General features: G+C 55.0%; 1 protein-coding gene across 2 annotated transcripts in view; it reads left to right on the top strand.

Moving 5' to 3' along the window:
- The first annotated feature begins 4,742 nt into the window (after positions 1 to 4,742).
- The window catches only part of srp72 (signal recognition particle 72), a 171,053-nt gene continuing 149,598 nt past the window's right edge, over positions 4,743 to 26,197 (top strand). Inside the window, exons 1-3 of one of the 2 annotated variants that reach the window (XM_072495169.1) lie at positions 4,743 to 4,909; positions 18,710 to 18,830; positions 22,719 to 22,842. In XM_072495169.1, coding sequence (XP_072351270.1) covers positions 4,810 to 4,909; positions 18,710 to 18,830; positions 22,719 to 22,842 — 345 coding nt within the window. In that variant the 5' untranslated portion in view covers positions 4,743 to 4,809. The remainder of the gene's footprint in view (positions 4,910 to 18,709; positions 18,831 to 22,718; positions 22,843 to 26,197) is intronic. The other variant, XM_072495170.1, reaches the window with a different exon arrangement.

Raw genomic sequence — 26,197 nt, 5'->3', positions numbered from 1 at the left:
GCAAGGCGGCATAACGTTCCCCACCGCTTCGGCTGGCTCGAGCCGAAACTGCGGGATGACAGCGGCTGGCACAGAGTAGTAACAGGCCGAGGGATCGACGGGAGCAGAGAGGGAGCGGGGTGGAGGTTGCGGGGCGGGGGCGGCAGGGGCCCCAGAGGGGGCCAGGTCCTTGATGGAGCCGATCTCCTCACGCCCGTCGGGGTACGCTATGTACGCGTACTGTGGGTTGGCGTGGAGGAGACAGACTCTCTCCACCAGGGGCTCCGCCTTAGAGGTCCGCACGTGCTTGCGGAGCAGGACGTCTCCCGGGGACAGGAGCCAGGACGGAAGCGATGTCACGGATGCCGATCTCCTGGAGAAGAGAAACATCCGCTCATGAGGGGCAGCATTCATCGCAGTACACAAAGGGACCGGATGGAGTGGAGTGCGGCAGGGAGGGCCTCCTGCCAACGGGAGACTGGTAGGCCTTTGGACTTGAGGGCTAGCAGCACGGCCTTCCAAACTGTCGCGTTCTCCCTCTCCACCTGTCCGTTCCCCCGGGGGTTGTAACTGGTCGTCCTGTTCGAGGCAACGCCCCTGGCGAGCAGGTACCGACGCAGCTCCTCACTCATGAAGGAGGAGCCCCGGTCACTGTGAATGTAATTGGGATAACCAAACAGCATGAAGAGGTCGTGCAACGCTTTGATGACGGTGGCGGAGGTCGTGTCGGGGCAGGGAATGGCGAAGGGGAACCGCGGGTACTCGTCGATGACATTGAGGAAGTACGTGTTGCGGTTGTGGGTGGGGAGGGGCCCTTTGAAGTCAATGCTGAGACGTTCAAAGGGGCGGGTGGCCTTGATTAGGTGCGCCTTGTCTGGCTTGTAGAATTGCGGCTTGCACTCCGCACAGACTTGGCAGTCCCTAGTCATGGCCTTGACCTCCTCGACTGAGAAGGGCAGGTTGTGGTCCTTGGTGTAGTGGTAGAGCCGCCTGACGCCCGGGTGACAGAGGTCATTATGTAGTGCCCGCAGTCGGTCATCCTGTGCGTTGGCACAAGTACTACGGGACAGGGCATCAGGAGGATCATTGAGCTTACCTGGCCGGTATAAGATAGTAAATTGTAGGTGGAGAGTTCGATCCTCCACCGTAATATCTTATCATTTTTGATTTTACCTCTTTGTTTGTTGTCGAACATGAACGCAACTGATCGTTGGTCAGTAACGAGGGTAAATGGTTTTCCGGCCAGGTAGTGCCTCCAGTGCCAGACGGCCTCCACTATGGCCTGTGCCTCCTTCTCAACAGAGGAGTGGCGGATCTCGGGGCCTTGGAGTGTGCGGGAAAAGAAGACGATGGGCCTGCCCGCCTGGTTGAGGGTGGCACCCAGGGCAAAGTCGGAGGCATCGCTCTTGAATTGGAATGGTGCAGACTCGTCTACCGCATGCATGGCGGCTTTGGCGATAGCGGTTTTTAGGAGGTGGAAGGCCTGGCAGGCCTTGGGCGGGAGGGGGAATGAGGGGGAACGGAGGAGGGGTCGGGCCTTGTCAGCGTACTCGGGCACCCACTGGGCATAGTAGGCAAAGAACCCGAGGCATCGCCTCAGTTCTTTGGGGCAGGTGGGAATGGGGAGTTCGAGAAGGGGGCGCAGACGGTTGGGATCGGGGCCGAGGACACCGTTCTCCACCACGTAGCCGAGTATGGCGAGGCGGGTGGTGCCGAAAACACATTTTGCCTCGTTGTACGTGAGATTGAGGTGTTTGGCAGTTTGGAGGAATTTAGTGAGGTTGATGTCATGGTCCTGCTGGTTGTGGCCGCAGATGGTGACGTTGTCCAGATACGGGAAGGTAGCCCGCAGTCTGTTCTGGTCCACCATTCGGTCCATCTGCCGTTGGAAGACCGAGACTCCATTGGTGACGCCAAAGGGTACCCTAAGGAAGTGGTAGAGGCGGCCGTCCGCCTCGAAGGCCGTGAAGTTCCGGTCCTCCGGGCGGATAGGGAGCTGGTGGTAGGCGGATTTCAAGTCTATGGTGGAGAACACCCGGTACTGTGCAATCCGGGTGACCATGTCAGATATGCGGGGGAGGGGATACGCATCAAGCAGCGTGTACCGGTTGATGGTCTGACTGTAGTCAATGACCATGCGCTGTTTCTCGCTAGACTTGACTACCACCACTTGGGCTCGCCAGGGGCTGGTGCTGGGAGCAATGATCTTTTCCGAGAGAAGGCGCTTAATCTCCGCTCGAATGAATTGGCGGTCCCCGAAACTGTAACGCCGACTTTTAGTAGCCACGGGCTTGCAGTCGGGGGTGAGATTAGCAAACAGTGAAGGGGGGGGGGGGAGATCCTGAGCGTGGAGAGACTACAGGTGGGACCCGGGGGGGGGGATCAGGGAAGAACTGGGGGTTGGGGACCGTGAGGGGGGGAGTGGGCCGGTAAAATGCAAGGTGAGGCTGCGCAGGTGGCATTGGAAGTCCAGGCCGAGGATCGCGGCGTCGCAGAGGTGAGGGAGGACCATGAATTTGAAATCCTGGTAGACCGCGCCGTTCACTGAGAGGGTGACGACGCAGTAGCCCGAAACCTCGGCCAACTGGGAGTTGGAGGCCATGGAAATATGCCTGCACGTGGGTAGTACCTTGAGGGAGCAGCGGCGCACGGTGTCCGGGTGGAGGAAGCTCTCCGTGTTGCCGCTGTCGAAGAGGCAGTTAACAGTGAAACAATTTACCTGAACCTCCATGGTGGATCTGGTGAGCTGATGCGGTCGGTCCTGGTCGAGGACGATGGATGCGATGGTGGAGCTGTTGGAGAAGGGTGCCGGATCCGGGGAGCGGCCTGCGGAAGAAGGTGGCGGCGCCCAGGCGTTGTAGGCTGCTGTTGGAGGCCAGGTTGCTGTCGTTGGCTGCATCTCAGTTGTTTGCAGCATTTCGGTCGAGTGCGCAGGACCGGAAGTGACGATCGGCGGTGGACCGGAAGTGATTTAAGTCGGGGTTCCGGGCGGCGCCGGGGCGGACCCGGAAGCGATGCTCGGCGGCGGACCGGAAGTGACGTGCGGCGGACCGGAAGTGAAGGAAGCCGGGCCGGGGATAATCAAAGATGGCGGCACCCATGCGTCGCATGTGTCGAATAGTGAGCCGGGAATGGAGGATGGCGGCACCCAGGAGTAGCAGGCCGCGGTGTTGGACCCCGAGGCAGCGGTGGAGCGGCAGACGTTTGCAAAATGGCCTTTCTTGCCACAGGCTGAACAGGTAGCATCTCTAGCAGGGCAGCGTTTCCTGGGGTGTTTTGCCTGGCCACAAAAGTAACACTGGGGCCCAGGCATTATTTTTACTGCTGGTGTGGCTGGCCGTGACTTGCAGGGGTTGTTGCTGGGCGGGCGGCAGGGAGGTAGCGGCCACGTAGGGAACGTGGGCAGGCGCGGAGGAAGTTTGGGCAGGCGTGTAGGACGCATTATTGTCATAGGCTGCCTGTTGGGCCTCTGCCATAGTGACTGCCGTGTCCAGAGTCAGGGTAGTTTGTGCCAGTAGGAGTTGGCGAATCGGAACGGAAGCAATGCCGGCTACAAAGGCATCAAGCGCCAGGGCCTCAGTGTTCTGCTCAGCGGAGACTGCTGGCGCGTTGCAGGTGAGCGCGAGGGCACGGAGGTCCCGAACAAACACGGATAGGGGTTCACCCGGCTGCTGGTGCCGGGAGGCGAGGCGGTGGCGGGCGTAAATAGAATTAACAGTTCGTGCATACCGGCTTTTGAGCTTCACGATGGCATCGGCGTAGGTCGTTGTTCCCGTGATGAGGTCGAAAAGCCCGTAGTCGAGCCGTGAGCACAGGAGGTTGAGTCGGTCGGCGTCCGTTTTGGCGAAGGCGGAGGATGCTTCCAGGTAGGCCTCGAAACACCGGAGCCAGCAGTTGAAAAGGTGGTCCGCGCGTGGAGCGTGGGGGTCGAGCGAGAGCTTGTCGGGTTTCAGAGCAGCCTCCATTATAACTGTAGTGTATTAAATTGATGCGCTAAGCGTCAAGAACCACAAAGACATGTGAGACTTTAACTCAGGCTTTAATATACTACATGGGAGGCTTACCCGACACAGACGACCCCAGACAGAATGGGGCCGGTCTCAGAAGCTGGGTCTTATACGTAACTCCCGGGGGAGTGGCCAAGGCGGAGCTCTCCGTGGCCAGGTCGGGTTACCGACCGGTGACCGTACAACACACAGGTTACAGGGCCACGTTACGCACTATTACATACTATGTACCATGCGAGGGAAGTACAGTGGTGTATCACCACAGTCACTCACCGGGTGGGCGGGGCCGCTCACATTTTATTTTATTTATTTTTAGTCAGAAAGTGAGGAGAAAAATCACCATTTAACCGGGTGGGTTGGAGATCAGCGACATACCCTCCGGCCGGGAGAGGGCGGCGGCGGTTCCGGGGTCCGGCCAGGAGGGGGCGGTGGCGGCGGCGGTTCCGGGGTCCGGCCAGAAGGGGGCGGTGGCGGCGGCGGTTCCGGGGTCCTGCCGGGAGAGGGCTGTGGCGGCGGCGTTTCCTGGGTCCGGCCAGGAGGGGGCGGCGGTTCCGGGGTCCGGCCAGCAGGGGGCGGTGCCGGCGGCGGTTCCAGGGTCTGGCCAGGAGGGGGCGGCGGCGGCGGTTCCGGGGTCCGGCCGGGAGGGGGCGGCGGTTCCGGGGGGCGGCGGTTCCGGGGTCCGGCCGGGAGGGGGCGGTGGTGGCGGCGGTTTTGGGGTCCGGCCGGGAGGGGGCGGTGGTGGCAGCGGTTCCGGGGTCCGGCCGGGAGGGGGCGGTGCCGGCGGCGGCTCCGGGAGTTGGTGTCGGTGAGGCTGCGGCCCGGGATGGCGAGTGGCGGTGGGTCGGTGACGGCCCTGTGGACGGAGGTGAATCGTTGCGGCCAAACTGCGGATTACAGCCGGGCCCTGAAATCACTGAATAAAAGTAAGAAAAGCGCGGAGCTCGGGGGGGGGGGAAGAGAGAGGAGGGGGAGGGGAGGGGAGGGGGAGGGGAGGGGAGGGGGGGGGGAAGAGAGAGGAGGGGAGGGGAGGGGGGGGGAGGGGAGGGGGGAGGGGAGGGGAGGGGGGAGGGGAGGGGGGAGGGGAGGAGGAGGAGGGGAGGGGGGGGGGAGGGGAGGAGGAGGAGGGGAGGGGGGGGGGAGGGGAGGAGGGGAGGGGGGGGGGAGGGGAGGAGGAGGAGGAGGAGGAGGAGGGGAAGGGAGGGGGGGGGGAAGGGAGGGGGGGGGGGGGAAGAGAGAGGAGGGGGAGAGGGGGGGGGAAGAGAGAGGAGGGGGAGAGGGGGGGGGAAGAGAGAGGAGGGGGAGAGGGGGGGAGAAGAGGGGGAGAGGGGGGGGGGAAGAGAGGGGGGGGGGGGAGAGGAGAGAGGGGGGGGGGGGAAGAGGAGAGAGAGGGGGGGGGGGAAGAGGAGAGAGGGGGGGGGGGGGGAAGAGGAGAGAGGGGGGGGGGGGGAAGAGAGAGGGGGGGGGGGGGAAGAGAGAGGGGGGGGGGGGAAGAGAGAGGGGGGGGGGGGGGAAGAGAGAGGGTGGGGGGGGGGAAGAGAGAGGGTGGGGGGGGGGAAGAGAGAGGGTGGGGGGGGGGGAAGAGAGAGGGGGGGGGGGGGGAAGAGAGAGGGGGGGGGGGGGGAAGAGAGAGAGGGGGGGGGGGGGGAAGAGAGAGGGGGGGGGGGGGGAAGAGAGAGGGGGGGGGGGGGGAAGAGAGAGGGGGGGGGGGGGAAGAGAGAGAGGGGGGGGGGGGGAAGAGAGAGAGGGGGGGGGGGAAGAGAGAGGGGGGGGGAGGGGAGGGAAGAGGGGGGCAGAGAGAGGAGGGGGAGAGGGGGGGGGCAGAGAGAGGAGGGGGAGAGGGGGGGGGCAGAGAGAGGAGGGGGAGAGGGGGGGGCAGAGAGAGGAGGGGGAGAGGGGGGGGGAAGAGAGAGGAGGGGGAGAGGGGGGGGGAAGAGAGAGGAGGGGGAGAGGGGGGGGGGAAGAGAGAGGAGGGGGAGAGGGGGGGGGGAAGAGAGAGGAGGGGGAGAGGGGGGGGGGAAGAGAGAGGAGGGGGAGAGGGGGGGGGGAAGAGAGAGGAGGGGGAGAGGGGGGGGGAAGAGAGAGGAGGGGGAGAGGGGGGGGGGAGGAGAGGGGGGGGGAGGGGGGGGGGAGGGGGGGGGGAAGAGAGAGGAGGGGGAGAGGGGGGGGGGAGGAGAGGGGGGGGGAGGGGGGGGGGGAGGAGAGGGGGGGGGAGGGGGGGGGGAGGGGGGGGGAAGAGAGAGGAGGGGGAGAGGGGGGGGGGGGGGGAGGGGGGGGGGAAGAGAGAGGAGGGGGAGAGGGGGGGGGGAGGAGAGGGGGGGGAAGAGAGAGGAGGGGGAGAGGGGGGGGGGAAGAGAGAGGAGGGGGAGAGGGGGGGGGGAAGAGAGAGGAGGGGGAGAGGGGGGGGGGAAGAGAGAGGAGGGGGAGAGGGGGGGGGAAGAGAGAGGAGGGGGAGAGGGGGGGGGGAGGAGAGGGGGGGGGAGGGGGGGGGGGAGGGGGGGGGAGGGGGGGGGAAGAGAGAGGAGGGGGAGAGGGGGGGGGGAGGAGAGGGGGGGGGGGGGGGAGGAGAGGGGGGGGGAGGGGGGGGGGGAGGAGAGGGGGGGGGAGGGGGGGGGGAGGGGGGGGGGAAGAGAGAGGAGGGGGAGAGGGGGGGGGGGGGGGGGGGGGGGGGGAAGAGAGAGGAGGGGGAGAGGGGGGGGGGAGGGGAGGGGAGGAGGGGGGGGGAGGGGGGGGGAAGAGAGAGGGGGGGAGGGGGGGGGCAGAGAGAGGAGGGGGAGAGGGGGGGGGAAGAGAGAGGAGGGGGAGAGGGGGGGGGAAGAGAGAGGAGGGGGAGAGGGGGGGGAAGAGAGAGGAGGGGGAGGGGGGGGGAAGAGAGAGGAGGGGGAGAGGGGGGGGGAAGAGAGAGGAGGGGGAGAGGGGGGGGGAAGAGAGAGGAGGGGGAGAGGGGGGGGGAAGAGAGAGGAGGGGGAGAGGGGGGGGGAAGAGAGAGGAGGGGGAGAGGGGGGGGGAAGAGAGAGGAGGGGGAGAGGGGGGGGGAAGAGAGAGGAGGGGGAGAGGGGGGGGGAAGAGAGAGGAGGGGGAGAGGGGGGGGAAGAGAGAGGAGGGGGAGAGGGGGGGGAAGAGAGAGGAGGGGGAGAGGGGGGGGAAGAGAGGAGGGGGAGAGGGGGGGGAAGAGAGAGGAGGGGGAGAGGGGGGGGGAAGAGAGAGGAGGGGGAGAGGGGGGGGAAGAAGAGGAGGGGGAGAGGGGGGGGAAGAGAGAGGAGGGGGAGAGGGGGGGGAGGGGGGGGGAGGGGAGAGGGGGGGGGGAAGAGAGAGGAGGGGGGGGAAGAGAGAGGAGGGGGAGAGGGGGGGGAAGAGAGAGGAGGGGGAGAGGGGGGGGGAAGAGAGAGGAGGGGGAGAGGGGGGGGGAAGAGAGAGGAGGGGGGGGAAGAGAGAGGAGGGGGAGAGGGGGGGGAAGAGAGAGGAGGGGGAGAGGGGGGGGGGGGGGGAGGGGGGGGGGAAGAGAGAGGAGGGGGAGAGGGGGGGGGGAGGGGAGGGGAGGAGGGGGGGGGAGGGGGGGGGAAGAGAGAGGGGGGGAGGGGGGGGGCAGTGTGAGGAGGGGGAGAGGGGGGGGGAAGAGAGAGGAGGGGGAGAGGGGGGGGGAAGAGAGAGGAGGGGGAGAGGGGGGGGAAGAGAGAGGAGGGGGAGGGGGGGGGGAAGAGAGAGGAGGGGGAGAGGGGGGGGGAAGAGAGAGGAGGGGGAGAGGGGGGGGGAAGAGAGAGGAGGGGGAGAGGGGGGGGGAAGAGAGAGGAGGGGGAGAGGGGGGGGGAAGAGAGAGGAGGGGGAGAGGGGGGGGGAAGAGAGAGGAGGGGGAGAGGGGGGGGGAAGAGAGAGGAGGGGGAGAGGGGGGGGGAAGAGAGAGGAGGGGGAGAGGGGGGGGAAGAGAGAGGAGGGGGAGAGGGGGGGGAAGAGAGAGGAGGGGGAGAGGGGGGGGAAGAGAGAGGAGGGGGAGAGGGGGGGGAAGAGAGAGGAGGGGGAGAGGGGGGGGGAAGAGAGAGGAGGGGGAGAGGGGGGGGAAGAGAGAGGAGGGGGAGAGGGGGGGGAAGAGAGAGGAGGGGGAGAGGGGGGGGAGGGGGGGGGAGGGGAGAGGGGGGGGGGAAGAGAGAGGAGGGGGGGGAAGAGAGAGGAGGGGGAGAGGGGGGGGAAGAGAGAGGAGGGGGAGAGGGGGGGGGAAGAGAGAGGAGGGGGAGAGGGGGGGGGAAGAGAGAGGAGGGGGGGGAAGAGAGAGGAGGGGGAGAGGGGGGGGAAGAGAGAGGAGGGGGAGAGGGGGGGGGAAGAGAGAGGAGGGGGAGAGGGGGGGGGAAGAGAGAGGAGGGGGAGGGGGGGGGGGAAGAGAGAGGAGGGGGAGAGGGGGGGGGAAGAGAGAGGAGGGGGAGAGGGGGGGGAAGAGAGAGGAGGGGGAGAGGGGGGGAAGAGAGAGGAGGGGGAGAGGGGGGGGGGAAGAGAGAGGAGGGGGAGAGGGGGGGGAAGGGAGAGGGGGGGGGAAGAGAGAGGAGGGGGAGAGGGGGGGGGAAGAGAGAGAGGGGGAGAGGAGGGGGAGAGGGGGGGGAAGAGAGAGGAGGGGGAGAGGGGGGGGAAGAGAGAGGAGGGGGAGAGGGGGGGGAAGAGAGAGGAGGGGGAGAGGGGGGGGGGAAGAGAGAGGAGGGGGAGAGGGGGGGGAAGAGAGAGGAGGGGGAGAGGGGGGGGGGGAGAGAGAGGAGGGGGAGAGGGGGGGGAAGAGAGAGGAGGGGGAGAGGGGGGGGGGAAGAGAGAGGAGGGGGAGGGGGGGGGGAAGAGAGAGGAGGGGGAGAGAGGAGGGGGAGAGGGGGGGGGGAAGAGAGAGGAGGGGGAGAGGGGGGGGGAAGAGAGAGGAGGGGGAGAGGGGGGGGGAAGAGAGAGGAGGGGGAGAGGGGGGGGGAAGAGAGAGGAGGGGGAGAGGGGGGGGGAAGAGAGAGGAGGGGGAGAGGGGGGGGGAAGAGAGAGGAGGGGGAGAGGGGGGGGGAAGAGAGAGGAGGGGGAGAGGGGGGGAAGAGAGAGGAGGGGGAGAGGGGGGGAAGAGAGAGGAGGGGGAGAGGGGGGGAAGAGAGAGGAGGGGGAGAGGGGGGGGAAGAGAGAGGAGGGGGAGAGGGGGGGGGAAGAGAGAGGAGGGGGAGAGGGGGGGGGAAGAGAGAGGAGGGGGAGAGGGGGGGGGAAGAGAGAGGAGGGGGAGAGGGGGGGGGAAGAGAGAGGAGGGGGAGAGGGGGGGAAGAGAGAGGAGGGGGAGAGGGGGGGGAAGAGAGAGGAGGGGGGGGAAGAGAGAGGAGGGGGGGGAAGAGAGAGGAGGGGGGGGAGAGAGGGTGGTGAAGAGAGAGGAGGGGGGGGAGAGAGGGTGGTGAAGAGAGAGGAGGGGGAGAGGGGGGTGAAGATAGAGGAGGGGGAGAGGGGGAGAGGGGGGTGAAGAGAGAGGTGGGGGAGAGGGGGGGAAGAGAGGTGGGGGAGAGGGGGGGAAGAGAGAGGAGGGGGTGAGGGGGGGAAGAAGAGAGAGGAGGGGGGGGGAGAGAGAGGAGAGGGAGGAGGGGGGGGAGAGAGGGGAGGGGGCAAGAGAGAGGAGAGAGGGGGGGAAGAGAGAGGAGAGGGGGGGAAGAGAGAGGAGAGAGGGGAGGAAGAGAGAGGAGAGGGGGGGAAGAGAGAGGAGAGGGGGGGAAGAGAGAGGAGAGGGGGGAGGGAAGAGAGAGGAGAGGGGGGAGGGAAGAGAGAGGAGAGGGGGGAGGGAAGAGAGAGGAGAGGGGGGGAGGGAAGAGAGAGGAGAGGGGGGGAGGGAAGAGAGAGGAGAGGGGGGGAGGGAAGAGAGAGGAGAGGGGGGGAGGGAAGAGAGAGGAGAGGGGGGAGGGAAGAGAGAGGAGAGGGGGGGAGGGAAGAGGGAGGAGAGGGGGGGAAGAGCGGAGAGGGGGGGAAGAGCGGAGAGGGGGGGAAGAGAGCGGAGAGGGGGGGAAGAGAGCGGAGAGGGGGGGAATAGAGAGGAGAGGGGGGGAGGGAAGAGATAGGAGGGGGGGAAGAGAGAGGAGAGGGGGGAAGAGAGAGGAGAGGGGGGGAGGGAAGGGAGAGGAGAGGGGGGAGGGAAGAGAGAGGAGAGGGGGGAAGAGAGAGGAGGGGGGGAAGAGAGGGGAGAGGGGAAGAGAGAGGAGAGGAGGGGGGGAGACGAGAGAGAGGGGGAGACGAGAGAGAGGGGGAGACGAGAGAGAGGGGGAATACAGCGAGAAGAGGGGAGAGTGAGTGAGTAGAGAGGGGGGAATGAGTGAGTGAGTAGAAAGGGGGGGGATGAGTAAGTGAGAAGGGGGGAGTGAGTGAGCGAGAAGAGAGGGGGGATGAGTGAGTGAGAAGGGGGGGGATGAGTGAGTGAGAAGGGGGGGGAGTGAGTGAGAAGAGAGGGGAGACGAGAGAGAGAGAGATTTCATAGAATTTACAGTGCAGAAGGAGGCCATTCGGCCCATCGAGTCTGCACCAGCTCCTGGAAAGAGGACCCTACCCAAGTCCACACCTCCACCCTATCCCCATAACCCCACCCAACACTAAGGGCAATTTTGGACACTAAGGTCAATTTATCATGGCCAATCCACCTAACCCGCACATCTTTAGACTGTGGGAGGAAACCGGAGCACCCGGAGGAAACCCACGCACACACGGGTATGAGGAGGGAAGGAGAGTGAGGGGGGGGGGAGAAAGAGGGAGTGAGAGAGAGGAGAGAGAGGGGGGGGGGGGGAGTGAGGGGGTGGAGTGAGAGAGGGGGGGAGGGTGGAAAAGGAGTGAAAGTGGATGAGCTCTCATTTATCTAAATTATGCTGCATGTGCCACTCGTTTGTCCACTCTCTCATTTGTCCACTCTCTCATTTGTCCAAATCACAATGAAGAATCACTGCATCCTCCTCACCGCTCAAATCATTTTTTCCAGGAGGTAGAGTGGCCTATTCTGGGATTTATCTGGGGGTGCAAGGTTGCGAGGATTCGAAGGAGGGTTGCTTCAGAGGGCCGGACAGGCGGCGGGCGTTGCGCTGCCAAATTTGTTGTTGGCCAGCACGTGAGTGCAGTGGTTAGCACTGCTGCCTCACGGCACTGAAAGCCCGGGTCCAATCCCGGCCCACTGTCCATGTGGAGTTTGCACATTCTCCCCGTGTTTGCGTGGGTCTCACCCCCACAACTCAAAGATATGCGGGGTAGTGGATTGGCTATGTTAAATTGCCCCTTAAATTGGAAGCTCTAAATTAGAAAATCTATTGGCAGCCAGCGAACGCAGGGAAGGTGTTAGGGTGCTGTGAGGCCCTCTGAGTAAGGATGGAATCGGAGTCAGTTAGGGAGATGAGCTTGGGAGCCCTGGTAATGGTGCCACTCCTGGTGTCGCCGATTAAATATTCAACAAATCCTGTGGTGGTGGCTATGCTAAAGATTTGGGAGGCAGCTCTGCCAATGTTTCGAATTGGGGACAGCCACACGGTTGGCTCCCCCCTGTGCTAATCACTTATTCGAACCGGCAAGGCTGCATGCCAAATTTAGTACTTTGAAGGAGAGATGGTTGGAGATATATTTTTGGAGGGGCGATTAGTTAGCTTGGCGAAGTTAAAGGAGAAATGTGGGCTTTCGGAAGTGGGCAGATTCAGGTACCCGCTCAATCATGTTCAGGAATCCCTACAGTGCAGAAGTAGGCCATTTGGCCCATCGAGTCTGCATCGACCCTCAAAGAGCACCCTACATAGGCGTATGTCCATAACTCTCTAACTCCATCTAACATGTTGGACACTTTGGGCGGAAACCGGAGCACCTGGAGGAATCCTACACAGACACGGGGATCAAGTGCAAACTGCACAGTCATTCAAGACTGGAATTGAACCCGGGTCCCTGGTGCTGGGAGGCAGCAGTGCTAATTTACCGCTGTGCCACCCCAAATATTTTGTTCTGGCTTGGAATTGGGGAGGTTTTTGGGATCGATTGTACAGTGTCGGAAATCTTGCAAATAGTATTGGAGCCTAATCCCCTCGGGGCCATATTTGGCATGTTAGACCTGCCACAACTACAGATGGGGGTTAGTGTTTTAGTCTTCGCCTCGCTGATTGTTTGCAGGCGGCTTCTGTCGGGGTGGAGGTCAGCTTCTCTGCCGTGTGCCTCAGTGTGGTGGGGGACTCCATGGAATTTCTCCACATTGAAAAGGCCACGTTCAATTTGAGAGGTTTTACAAAGGATGGCGCCCATTCAAACTGTACTTCAAAGAGTTGGTCACGCAGCTGCTGGGGGGGGGGGGGGGAGAGAAAGTGGGTCTGTGTAATAAATCCACGGAGGCAGAAGTCCTGTCACCAGAATTCCTTTTATTTACAACTCAACAGCTGAACCACCATGACCATTCAGTCCGCTGTCTACACGGAGAGTACAGAGGATCTGACACTCAGGTTATCTACATGGAAAGAGGTTCCCTGATTAGTGGCCACTAATCAGGGAACTCCTATTTTAATTGGCCGATCTCAAAGGCCTGGCCTAAGTCATTACACTCCTCTCCGCCGAAGTCTGAGGAGCCCCCATGGTCCTTGTGACTCATGGGTCTCCTGCTTAGTTTTTGCGCCGGGTCCGGCTCCTCCACTTCGGCCTCCAACATGGGGAGGGTATAACGGCCAGGCGCCCGTCTTTTCCGATGTGAGCGCCTAAGGGACGGTTCGCCCCTTTCCTCCGGCGGCAGGAGTACAGCTGCAGCATCATCCACGGTGTCCATGTCCGAGTCCGATGTCCTCACCAGTGGTGTCGGAGGGGCGTGAATAGTTTGTCGGGGAGCACTCTCCACGGTTCTTGGTATGCTGGTCTGAGTCAGCTCCGCAGGAGGATCGAATCTGAGGCCCGCACCTGATCCAGGTGTTTCTTTATTACATGTTTTCCCACACGTATCTCATACGACAGGTCCTGTCCTTGACTGTTCCTGCTACCCATGTGGGGCCATTTGCATAATTTCTGACCCATACATTTTCACCTCTGTTGAGCTGCCCTTCTCGGTGAGTGTTGTAGTGGCCCCTGCATTGGGCCTCTTGGTGTCGCTCTATTCTGACACCTAAATTCGGGAATAGTAGACTCAGCCGGGTTCCTAGTCGTCTGCCCACGAGTAGCTCCACCAGGGTTATTCCCTGTGGGTTTGTTCTGTAGTCAAATAGCCAGCACAACAGTTTGGTGTCCAATGATGCTGCTGACTCTTCAACCCGACACTAAGGAATGGATGGCTCTCTCCGCCAAACCATTAGATGCCGGGTGGTATGGTGCCATCCTTATGTGCCGAATGCATTTCGACCCATAAATTTTGTGAAGTCCTGGCTGGTGAAAACCGATCCATTATCCGAAACCAACACCTCCGGGAATGAGGTGCAGTTTAGGCCACCAGATATAGCTTCTGGCCAACATCTTCATTTTTGAGACTCCAGGGTACCCATGATGTAGTTCAGTCAGTATGGCTCGACAGCCTTGACTTGGATTTATTACTCGAGCCCCCATAGCAGGATCCCGCCTTCCACAATGATCTGCTCTCTTCTGCTCCCAATAAGGGTGGAATTTCACCTGGACCGGTCTTTCCATCTCCCCAGTTAGCACCATGTGTTTTATTTTTGATACAACCAGGTTCCTTTGGGTCCATAAACTAATGTTTTGTGCGGCCACTGGAAGGGTGTCCAGGAAGTAATGTCATTACTGTTTCCTCTATTTTGGGTACTAATGGCGGGGTGTCCGGTAATGACAGCCTGCTTAGTGCATCGGCCTTTGCCACCTGCGTTCCTGGCCGATGCTCCAGTTGATACTGGTACGCTGCCAGTAGCAGGGCCCAGCGTTGGATCAGAGCCGAAGTTATTGCTTTGTCTTCTTTCAACAAACCCAGCAATGACTTGTGGTCTGTAATTATAGTGAATTTCCGCCCGTACAAGTACTGGTGAAATTTGTGCACCGCGAAGATCACAGCTAGTCCTTTCTTTTCGATTTGGGCGTACTTTCGTTCTGCTGCTGCCAGCATCCTGGAAGCAAACGCTATAGGTCGTTCCTGTCCGTTTTGCCCTCCGTGTGCCAAAACTGCACCAAAGCCATATGGAGATGCATCGCACGTGAGCACCAACTCTTTCCTGGGGTCATAGTGTGCCAAGATGTTCTCTTGAGAAAAGCGGTTCTTTTATCTTCTTAAAAGCCCTGTCTTGGCAGGTGGACCACTCCCAGGCTTGTCCCTTTTTTAGTAATTGGTGTAGGGGGTCCAAGGTGGAAGCTCTGTTCTGTATGAACTTTCCATAATAGGTCACCAGTCCTAAAAAAGACCTTAACTCCTGGGATTGTGGTGGGGCATCTTTAATTACCCTCACCCGATCCTCCAAAGGGTGTAGCCCTGATTTGTCAATCTTGTACCCCAGATCGGTTACTTGAGGTGCTAGGAAAACACATTTCTCCCTCTTTAGGCGCACGCCTGCTGCTGAAAACCTCCGAAGGACTTCCTCCAGATTTTGCAGGTGTTCTGCCTTTGTTTTTCTTGTAATGAGAACGTTGTCCAGGTAAATGGTGGCTTGTGGCAGCCCTTGCAATATATTCTCCATTGTCCTCTGGAATATCGCACAAGCGGACGATATTGAAAAAGGCCCTTCAGGGTGTTTATCGTTGAGAATTTTTGGGACTCTTCGTCCAGCTTCAGCTGTAGATATGCATGGCTCATATCCAGCTTTGTGAATAGGAGTCCTCCAGCCAGCTTTCCATACAAATCCTCAATCCGGGAAATTGGGTATTTGTCCAGTTGTGAGTAGCGATTAATCGTTAGTTTGAAATCTCCACAAAGGCAGACCGAGCCGCCCGGCTTAAGGATAGGCACCACGGGTGCTGCCCACTTTGCAAACTGGACCGGTTTTATTATTCCCTCTCGCTCAATGTTTTATTTTGATATCGACTTTCTGCCTTAATGCGAAGGGTACTGGTTGGGCCTTGTAGAATTTTGGGACTGTTCTGGATCTACAAAATGTCGCCGTTGCTCCCTTCATTGTTCCAAACCCTTCCCGGAAAACCTCTGGGTATTTGCACAGAGTTCGCTCAGGCGACCATTTTCCAGCTGGAAAATGTTTAACCAATCCAGCTGGATCTCTTTTAGCGAGTTTTGTCCCAATAAGCTTGGCCCCACATCTTTCACTACCATTAAGGGCGGCCTAACCAGTTGCTCTCCATAAGTCACAGTTAAATGCGTTGTGCCCAACACTCTCAGTGGCTCCCCTGTCTATGTCCTCAGTTTTGCAAAGATCCTGGCTAGGAATAAGGGTTGTAGTCTGGTGCGAATTTTATTGAATACGGTTTCCCCTACCACTGATACGGCTGCTCCAGTGTCGATCTCCAGTCAGTGTGGACGTCGATTCAACCTTATGGATAATTTAATGGGTTTTGATTTCACCGTTGTTACACAATTTAGTTGTTCCTAGTCAGAGGTAGGTGGGGCTTCTAGGGTATGCATTCTCCTGTATACCGGCCTACGTGACCTTCTCCAAGATGATGGTTTTCTTTTTCTCCTTTCTGGCTCCGACCTCTGGCAACAAGTACAATGTTTTGCCGGGTGAAAGGCTGCAGGGGCTGCCGTCTGTCTGGACCTAATTTCCCCTTGCTTCGGAGGGCTTCTGAGAGTGGGCCTGGTTAACTTAGTATCCGAGTCGTTCAGAGGGTAGCTATGCAGTTGCCTATCCCCCAGCAGTAGTCCCTTAACTCAGTTTCACTGGTATGAGCATCAACCTCCATCGGAGTGCCCTGTAACTCATGCGCTCCGCTTGCCGCTTTTTCTAAGGACAAAGTCAGCTGCAATGCTTGTTTGCAATCCAGCTTGGCCTCTGCTCACAGACATTTCTGTATTGCTGAATTATTTATTCCGCACACCGACTGGTCTCCGAGCATCTCATTTAGCATCAGGCTAAAAAGTGAGACTGCGCAGAATGGCAAAGGCTGCCGGCCCCACGCAGTCAGCAGAATGGCCCGTTGCTTTTCATCCGGAATTATATCGTTTGCTCTAAAGAAGTACTTCATCCGCTTTACATATTGAGCCCAGTCTTCCACTGCAGGGTCAAAAGAGTCCAACTTTCCAAATAAAGGCATTTTGCCTGTCAGTGGCTTACCCTCAAAATGCGGCAGTTTCTTTGGGTTGTTCCGTTTTCCTCATCGCCACTGTAATAAGTCCACGGAGGCAGAAGTCCCGTCACCAGAATTCCTTTTATTTACAAACCCAACAGCTGAACAACCAACAACCATTCAGCCTGCTGTCTACACCGGGAGTGCACTCAGCTCGCTGTCTACACCGGGAGTGCACTCAGCTCGCTGTCTACACCGGGAGTGCACTCAGCTCGCTGTCTACACCGGGAGTGCACTCAGCTCGCTGTCTACACCGGGAGTGCACTCAGCTCGCTGTCTACACCGGGAGTGCACTCAGCTCGCTGTCTACACCGGGAGTGCACTCAGCTCGCTGTCTACACCGGGAGTGCACTCAGCTCGCTGTCTACACCGGGAGTGCACTCAGCTCGCTGTCTACACCGGGAGTGCACTCAGCTCGCTGTCTACACCGGGAGTGCACTCAGCTCGCTGTCTACACCGGGAGTGCACTCAGCTCGCTGTCTACACCGGGAGTGCACTCAGCTCGCTGTCTACACCGGGAGTGCACTCAGCTCGCTGTCTACACCGGGAGTGCACTCAGCTCGCTGTCTACACCGGGAGTGCACTCAGCTCGCTGTCTACACCGGGAGTGCACTCAGCTCGCTGTCTACACCGGGAGTGCACTCAGCTCGCTGTCTACACCGGGAGTGCACTCAGCTCGCTGTCTACACCGGGAGTGCACTCAGCTCGCTGTCTACACCGGGAGTGCACTCAGCTCGCTGTCTACACCGGGAGTGCACTCAGCTCGCTGTCTACACCGGGAGTGCACTCAGCTCGCTGTCTACACCGGGAGTGCACTCAGCTCGCTGTCTACACTGGGTGTGCAGAGGATCTGACACTCCCTGTTATATACACAGAAAGGGCTTCCCTGATTGGGCCACTAATCAGGGAACTCGTATTCTAATTGGCCAATCTCAAAGGCCTGGCCTAAGTCATTACAGTCTGGCAGGGGCCCTGTTGGGGTACGGGGATTGATTTTTCTTTGTATTATTTCTGTTGGGGTGGGGTGTGTCTCTTTTTTGTTTTCCTCTATAAAATAAAATGTTACCTTAATAAAAATACATGAAAAAAAAATGGAGCACTCAACTCTTTGGGATGATAAATTCCAAATATTCACAACCTCTTGCACAGAGAAATTTCTCCTCTTAGTTCACACCTTCTCCTGACACCTGATTCTCCCAAATGGAGGCAGAGTGTCCGCGCCGTCGTGAACGCCTTCGCGTTTCACGACGGCTCGAAACAGACGCGGGGATGACCGATTCTGGCCCCCTCAGGGGGCCAGCATGGCGCTGGAGCGGTTCACGCCGCACCAGCCTTCCTTCCCGGCGCCAACTGGACGCCGTGCCAACATGCGCAGTGGCGCCACGTGAACCCGCGCATGCGCGGGGGACTTCCTCAACGCGCTGGCCCTGACGCAACATGGCGCGGGGGTTCAGGGGCCGGCCGCGCAACAAAATAGGGCCGGGCTGGAGTGGCTGGTCCGCTGATCGGTGGGCCCTGATCGTGGACCAGACCCCATCGGGGGGGTGTCGTGTCGTCGTCCCCCCGGTAAGGAGCCCCTCTCCCAACCCCACCCCCACCCCCCCACACACAGGCCACCCCCCGACCCTGCGCGCAGAGTTCCTGCTGGCTGCGAGCAGGTGTGGACGACGCCGGCGAGACTCTGCCATTTCCGCATGGCCCATCAAGGCCGGAGAATCGGCGACCGGCGCCGCGCCAAATGCGTCGGTGCAAATGGCGGAGATTCTCCGCTCCTCGGAGAATCGCGTGTCGGGGCGCGGTTGCGGCGATTCTCTGTCCCGGCTCGGAGAATCCCGCCCCTGACACTGTGCCTCCATGTTGTGGACATTCTCCCAGGAGAAACAACCTGTGTCTACCCTATCAAGCCCCATCAAAATGTTAAATCTTTCAATGAGATCACCTCTCAATTTCAGTGATTATGAACCCGATTTACTCACCTGATCCTCCTCGGATAACCCAATCTGGTGAACTTTCACTTACTGGGATGCATGTATACCCTTCCTTAAATATGAAGAACAAACTGCACATACTATTCCAGATGTGGTCACCAAAGCTCTATACAACTGGAGCAAGATCAATCCCCTTGCAATAAAGGCCAACATTTGCTGTCTTGAATTGCATGGCGTACTGCATCCAAGTATCTCTGAACATCAACACTTAGAAGCTTTACACAGTTTTTGAAAATATTCTTTATGAAGTCAAATGGCTCCGGGCCATTCAGGATAGCAAAGGAATTGGCATTTGGAGAAACAGAGCATTGCTTGATTGGTGACTGACTGGTGCTTTCAGCTAAGCAAAGTAAGTGTTGTTGGATTCATGGCATCTTTCAACTATTTATCAAGGAGTAGAGAATGTCTATGTTTTCTAAAATTGTGAAATACAGCAATAAATTTCATGAAATGAAGAAATATATTTCTGGCCATAGGTGCATTATAGAATGGATGTTTGTAAATTTGGTTCGCTGTTCATTGGTAGGTGTGATGCTAAGGTTTTTTAATAAAATGAATGTGTGTGAAAGCAGCATTTGTTGATTCTTTCTGTAGTTCTGCAAGATGACAAGGATGATGTCACTGCTCTGCATTGTAAAGTGGTCAGTCTCGTCCATAATGGAAATTTTAAAGAAGCTCTTAATATAATCCACACTCATACGAAAGTGCTCAGCAGGTAAGATACAAATGCTAAAATATGAAGCACATGGGCTGAAAATGTGCTCAATATGTAGATTTAATTATTACATAGAACAGTACAGCAAAGAACAGGCCCTTCAGCCCTCGATGTTGTGCTGAGCTTTGTCCGAAACCAAGATCAAGCTATCCCACTCCCTGTCATTCTGGTGTGCTCCTGACAAATGTAGAACATAACCAAATAGCCAGGCTCAATGTTTCCAGTTGAGGTTTATCAAGTAGTGTTAGAGAAATGTTAAAAACTTAATTTCTGCAGCACTTTGATGTTAGGGCCCTCCAAAACCATTTCCAGCCAATGAGGTACTTGAAATGAAATGAAAATCGCTTATTGTCACAAGTACATAAGAACTAGGAACAGGAGTAGGCCATCTGGCCCCTCGAGCCTGCTCCGCCATTCAATGAGATCATGGCTGATCTTTGTGGACTCAGCTCCATTCTCCGGCCCGTACACCATATCCCCGAATCCCTTTATTCTTTAGAAAGGTATCTATCTTTTTCTTAAAAACGTTTAAAGAAGGAGCCTCAACTGCTTCACTGGGCAAGGAATTCCAGAGATTCACAACCCTTTGGGTGAAGAAGTTCCTCCTAAACTCGGTCCTAAATCTACTTCCCCTTATTTTGAGGCTATGCCCCCTAGTTCTGCTTTCCCCGACCAATGGAAACAACCTGCCCGCATCTATCCTATCTATTCCCTTCATAATTTTATATGTTTCAATAAGATCACCCCGCATCCTTCTAAACTCCAATGAGTACAGTCCCAGTCTACTCAATCTCTTGTCATAATCTAATCCCCTCAACTCTGGGATCAACCTAGTGAATCTCCTCCAGTGCCAATATGTCCTTTCTCAGGTAAGGAGACCAAAACTGAACACAATACTCCAGATGCGGCCTCACCAACACCTTATACAATTGCAGCATAACCTCCCTAGTCTTGAACTCCATCCCTCTAGCAATGAAAGACAAAACTCGATTAGCCTTCTTAATCACCTGTTGCACCTGCACACCAACGTTTTGCAACTCGTGCACCAGCACACCCAGGTCCCTCTGCGCAGCAGCATGTTTTAACATCTTACCGTTTAAATAATAATCCATTCTGCTGTTATTCCTCCCAAAATGGATAGCCTCACACTTGGCAACATTGAATTCCATCTGCCAGACCCTAGCCCATTCACCTAACCTATCCAAATCCTTCTGCAGACTTCCACTATCCTCTGCACTTTTTGCTTTACCACTCATCTTAGTGTCATCTGCAAACTTTGCCACATTGCACTTGGTCCCCAACTCCAAATCATCTATGTAAATTGTGAACAATTACAGGCCCAACACTGATCCTTGAGGGACCCCACTAGTTACAGGTTGCCAACCAGAGAAACACCCATTTATCCCCAATCTCTGCTTTCTGTTAGTTAACCAATCCTCTACCCATGCTACCACTTTACCCTCAATGCCATGCATCTTTAGTTTATGCAGCAACCTTTTGTGTGGCACCTTGTCAAAAGCTTTCTGGACATCCAGATATACCACATCCATTGGCTCCCCGTTATCTACTGCACTGGTAACGTCCTCAAAAAATTCTACCAAATTAGTCAGACACGACCTACCCTTTGTGAACCCATGCTGCGTCTGCCCAATGGGACAATTTCCCTCCAGGTGCCCCGCTATTTCCTCCTTAATGATAGATTCCAGCATTTTCCCTACAACCGAAGTTAAGCTTACCGGCCTATAATTACCCGCTTTCTGCCGACCTTTTTTAAACAGTGGTGTCACGTTTGCTACTTTCCAATCCTCTGGGACCACCCCAGAGTCTAGTGAATTTTGATAAATTGTCACTAGTGCGTTTACAATTTCCCTAGCCATCTCTTTTAACACTCTGGGATGCATCCCATCAGGGCCAGGAGACTAGTCTACCTTTAGCCCCATTAGCTTGCCCAATACTGCCTCCTTAGTGATTACAATCATCTCAAGGTCCTCACCTATCATATCTTTATTTCCATCAGTCACTGGCATGTTATTTGTGTCCTCCACTGTGGAGACTGACCCAAAAAACCTGTTCAGCTCCTCAGCCATTTCCCCATCTCCTATTATTAAATCTCCCTTCTCATCTTCCAAAGGACCAATATTTACCTTAGCCACTCTTTTTTATCTTATATATTTGTAGAAGCTTTTACTATCTGCTTTTATGTTCTGAGCCAGTTTACTTTCATAGTCTACCTTACTCTTCTTTATGGCTTTTTTAGTAGCTTTCTGTTGTCCCCTAAAGACTTCCCAGTCCTCTAGTCTCCCACTAATTTTTGCCACTTTCTATGTTTTTTCCTTCAATTTGATACTCTCCCTCACCTCCTTAGATATCCACGGTCGATTTTTCCCCTTTCTACCGTCTTTCTTTTTTGTCGGTATGAACCTTTTCTGAACACTGTGAAAGATCGCTCGGAATGTTCTCCACTGTTCCTCAACTGCTGCACCATGAAGTTTTTGCTCCCAGTCTACCTTAGCTAGTTCTTCTCTCATCCCATTGTAATCGCCTTTGTTTAAGCACAAAACACTAGTGTTTGATTTTACCTTGTCATCCTCCAACTGTATTTTAAATTCCACCATATTGTGGTCGCTCCTTCCAAGAGGATCCCGAACTATGAGATCATTAATCAATCCTGCCTCATTACACAGGACCAGATCTAGGACCGTTTGTTCCCTTGTAGGTTCCATTACATACTGTTCCAGGAAATTATCCCGGGCATATTCTATAAACTCCTCCTCAAGGCTGCCTTTACCAACCTGGTTAAACCAATCGACATGCAGATTAAAATCTCCCTGATAACTGCTGTACCATTTCTACATGCATCCGTTATTTCTTTGCTTATTGCCTGCCCTACCATCCTGTTACTATTTGGTGGCCTATAGACTACTCCTATCAGTGACCTTTTCACCTGATTTCCACCCAAATTGACTATTGCCCGGATGCCATCCTTAAACAACAAAGCTACACCACCGCCCTTACCGTCCATTCTATCCTTTCGTATAGTCTGATACCCTTGGATATTTAACTCCCAGTCGTGACCATCTTTTAACCATGTTTCAGTAATGGCCACTAAATCATAGTCATTCACGATGATTTGCACCATCAACTCATTCACCTTATTCCGTATACTACGAGCATTCAGGTAAAGTACACTTATGCTGTTTTTTATGTCTTTGTTATGAATCCTAACACCTTGATCAGTAACTTTTCGCAAATTATTTTTCCTCTTTCCCTTTCTCCTAATTTTCCTTGTCTTTGAACCCATATCTCTACATAATAACCTGTCATGTAACCTGCTGCCTTGCTCTCCATTAACCATTATACTGTCCATAGCTTTACCCTTCCCTTCCCCCCAACTTGCTAGTTTAAAGTCCTTGTGACCAACCTATTTATCCTATTCGCTAGAACAAGTAGGCTTCAATGAAGTTACTGTGAAAAGCCCCTAGTCGCCACATTCCGGCGCCTGTTCGGGGAGGCTGGTACGGGAATTGAACCGTGCTGCTGGCCTGCTTGGTCTGCTGTAAAAGCCAGCGATTTAGCCCAGTGTGCTAAACCAGCTTCAAAAATGTAGTCAGTATTATTGTTGATGCACAGCATTTTGGGGCTGCCAATTTGTTTGGATAGTTTAAGCTATCTACAGTCTACATTTTATTGTCATGCACTGGGCCATTGCTGATATGCAGATTTAATTGAAAGATGTATGTCAGTATTGGTTTACAGCAGAGGAACACTGTATTTTTAGTTTAATATAAATAGGAACCACGGTTTGAAAAGGGTGTGAGTACAACAGTTTAAAAAAAATCTTTGTTACGCAGTCCATCAAAACTAACTTTGTTTTGCCCCTGTTTTCAGTGAAGCAATTGCTTTTGAGAAGGCCTACTGTGAATATCGACTGAACCGAATAGAAACTGCATTGAAGACTATTGATAGTGTGGACCAACAAACTAACAAATTAAAGGAACTTTATGGACAAGTGGTATGCAAATTTTTCTTGCATATTTACTGTTGACAGCTGAAATAAATGAATATCTCACCAATAGCAAGTGCTGCTAAAATACTTACCTTATTTAGATCTTTGATTAAAAGTTAAGTTGCATCTACTGAGGGTAAATTATAAATCTAAAGAGCTTGTAGTATCTAAGGTGCTGGTCAGATCCGCCAAGCATGCTGTAGATCTGGTGATATATGTAATGGCGACATCAGGAAGAATTCTGTTTGCAAAGTGAGTGATTAGGATTTGGAATGCGCTTTCTGGGAATATCAAGGCAGATTCAATCATGACTTTTGAAAGGAAACAGAATAAGCACGCAAAGAAGGAAAATTAGGAATGTAAAGAAGGCTTGCAGGAAAAGAAATAGCAGAGGTGCTGTTGCAGAGAGCCAGTATAGACGAGATGGGCTAAATGGCCTTCTGTGCTGTAATCATTCTGTGTTACAGAATAGCAAGAGTTTTAATTATGGAGAACAACTTCCAAAATTTGGGTTATTGTCTTTGGAAAGTAGATGATTTGGTCGATGTTTTCCAGATCGCTGATGGACTTATTATGATTCATGTGGTGAATATTTGGTTCATGCTTCCAGTGTTTTAGAATATAACTTTCAGCTTTAATTGCAGATAAATGCAGACATATGGTTAAGAAATTGGCCGGCTTCTCAAGTGAATATAATTGAAACAAGCTTAGGTATAATTAAGAGAAAATATTGGACAAACTCAGCAGGTCTGACAGCATCTGTGGAGAGAGAAGGGAGTGAACGTTTCCAGTCTGGATGACTCTTTGTCAAAGATGCTGTCAGACCTGCTGAGAGTACCGAATATTTTCTCTTTTTGTTTCAGATTCCAGTATCTGCAGTAATTTGCTTTTATTTAGGTTTAATTAAACTGTATTTATCTTGCAAGGTCAGGGTTGACAGTGAAAGAAACGTAAAACAACGAGTGACCACTAATGGACCTTTGGGGACATCCAGGGTGTCTATCGTTACTTAAGTTAAGGAAGTTAATTGCCAGCAATTCTGATAAAGAGTCATAAACTTTGGTGTAGACCTGGGCCAAATGCAGATTTTTCTACCTGGTGTTGTTACAATATTATTAGAGACTGTTAACACTGAAAGAGAAATTTGAAAAACCTGCTATAACTGAAATAATTAAACCACAAAATGTCACGGTTTAAAACAGAATTTTACGATATAAAAATCAGGCTTTTCTTTAGTCTTGTGTGGAATGTGGGTGCCCCTGGCAAGACCAGCATTTGTTGACCATCCCTAATGACCTTTGAACTGGGTGATTTGCTGGGCCATTTCACAGGGCATTAAGAGTCACCCACATTGCTGTGGGTCTGAGCCTTTCCTTGGATTACCACCTTGCTGTGGTGGAGAGGCTTCAAAGTTCCAGTGATCCCAAGAACAATGCCATTGGCAGTCTCAAACTCCTCCCTCTCTCCCTCTCCCTCGCTCCTGTTAAGTAATGGGTTAAGAGACATTGCAATTAGTTGTCTCATTTATGTGAAGTATCCATTAATTGACACTGATATGTAAAGGGGCTTCAGGTGGCCTCTGTCAGGTGGTGAGTTGTTAAGAGTTTTGTGCAGAGGCTGTGGAAGTGAAATAAATGGTGTTTGGTGAAAAGGAACAAGAACTTTAGACTCTTCATATCACAGTAACTAAAACATCTAACAATGGTAGCAGGGGATGGTTGCTGTGCAAATGTGAAGGTTTGAAAGATACAACTTTTCCTGATCAAACCAAGGAGTGAGTGAGAAGGAAAAAAAAAAGATACATGGCTGAACCCAGGATAAAGATGGCTGGATATGACTATCCCCTCTTATTTTCTGAAAGGGAATCGTACGGCCAATGGAGAAGTGCAGTAGTTATGTGGACTAAGGTAACTGCTTTGGGAAAGAGAAAACAAGGTATGGCATTGGCTCTTTCTCTACCATATGGCAGTAAAATCCAAAACAAAGAGCTTTCTGAGCTGGAATTGGAAGAGTTAGACTCAGAAGAAGGTCTGGAGACTTTATTACATTACATGGATAAGATTTATCAGAAAGATGACTTGTTTTTTTAAAAATATATATTTTATTCAGCTTTTTCGGCCATACAAAATTGTACAAGGGTTTTTCCCCTTTTTACAACCGCAAAACAATATAAATAACCGTGACCGTATTTTAACAAATAAATAAATAATATATAAACTAAATGGCAACTGCCATAGCAAAATAATAGCTCTCCCAAATAATAAAATCAGCAATTCAATATACAGAACCAAGTACCAATACCTTTACAAAAACACCCCTGAGGACCCACCTGAGCCCCCCCCCCCCTCCCCCCCCATCCCCCCTGGGTTGCTGCTGTTACCTTCCCATTTCCTTTATCGTTCTGCGAGGTAGTTAATGAACGGTCGCCACCGCCTGGTGAACCCCTGAGCCGAACCCCTTAGTGCAAACTTTATCCGTTCCAGTTTTATAAACCCTGCCATGTCATTTATCCAGGTCTCCACGCCCGGAGGCTTGGCTTCCTTCCACATAAGCAGTATCCTTCGCCGGGCTACTAGGGACGCAAAGGCCAAAACATCAGCCTCTCTCGCCTCCTGCACTCCCGGCTCTTCTGCAACCCCGAATATAGTCAGCCCCCAGCCTGGCTCGACCCGGACCCCCACCACCTTTGAAAGCACCTTCGCCACCCCCACCCAGAACCCCTGCAGTGCCGGGCATGACCAAAACATGTGGGTGTGGTTTGCTGGGCTTCTCGAGCATCTCCCACACCTATCCTCTACCCCGAAAAATGTACTGAGTCTTGCTCCGGTCATATGTGCCCTGTGCAAAACCTTAAAGTGTATCAGGCTAAGCCTGGCGCACGAGGACAAAGAGTTTACCCTACGTAGGGCATCTGCCCACAGCCCCTCTTCAATCTCTTCCCCCAGCTCTTCCTCCCATTTTCCCTTCAGCTCATCCACCATGTTCGCCCCCTCATCTCTCATTTCACTGTATATATCTGACACCCTACCATCCCCCACCCATGTCCCTGAGATCACTCTATCCTGAATCTCCTGCGTCGGGAGCTGCGGGAATTCCCTCACCTGTTGCCTCGCAAAAGCCCTCAGTTGCATGTATCGAAATTCATTCCCTTGGGGCAACCCATATTTTTCCGTCAGTGCTCCCAGACTCGCAAACGTCCCGTCCAAGAACAGATCCCTCAGTTGCACAATCCCAGCTCTCTGCCATGCTCCAAATCCTCCATCTATTCTCTCCGGGACAAACCTATGATTATTTCTTATCGGGGACCGCACCGAGGCTCCCGTCATTTCCCTATGCCGTCTCCACTGCCCCCAAATTTTCA

Source organism: Scyliorhinus torazame, chromosome 3 (assembly GCF_047496885.1).
Source record: "Scyliorhinus torazame isolate Kashiwa2021f chromosome 3, sScyTor2.1, whole genome shotgun sequence".
Taxonomy (NCBI): domain Eukaryota; kingdom Metazoa; phylum Chordata; class Chondrichthyes; order Carcharhiniformes; family Scyliorhinidae; genus Scyliorhinus; species Scyliorhinus torazame.
Note: the sequence above shows the minus strand (reverse complement) of the source record. Positions and strands in the feature narration are given on the sequence as shown.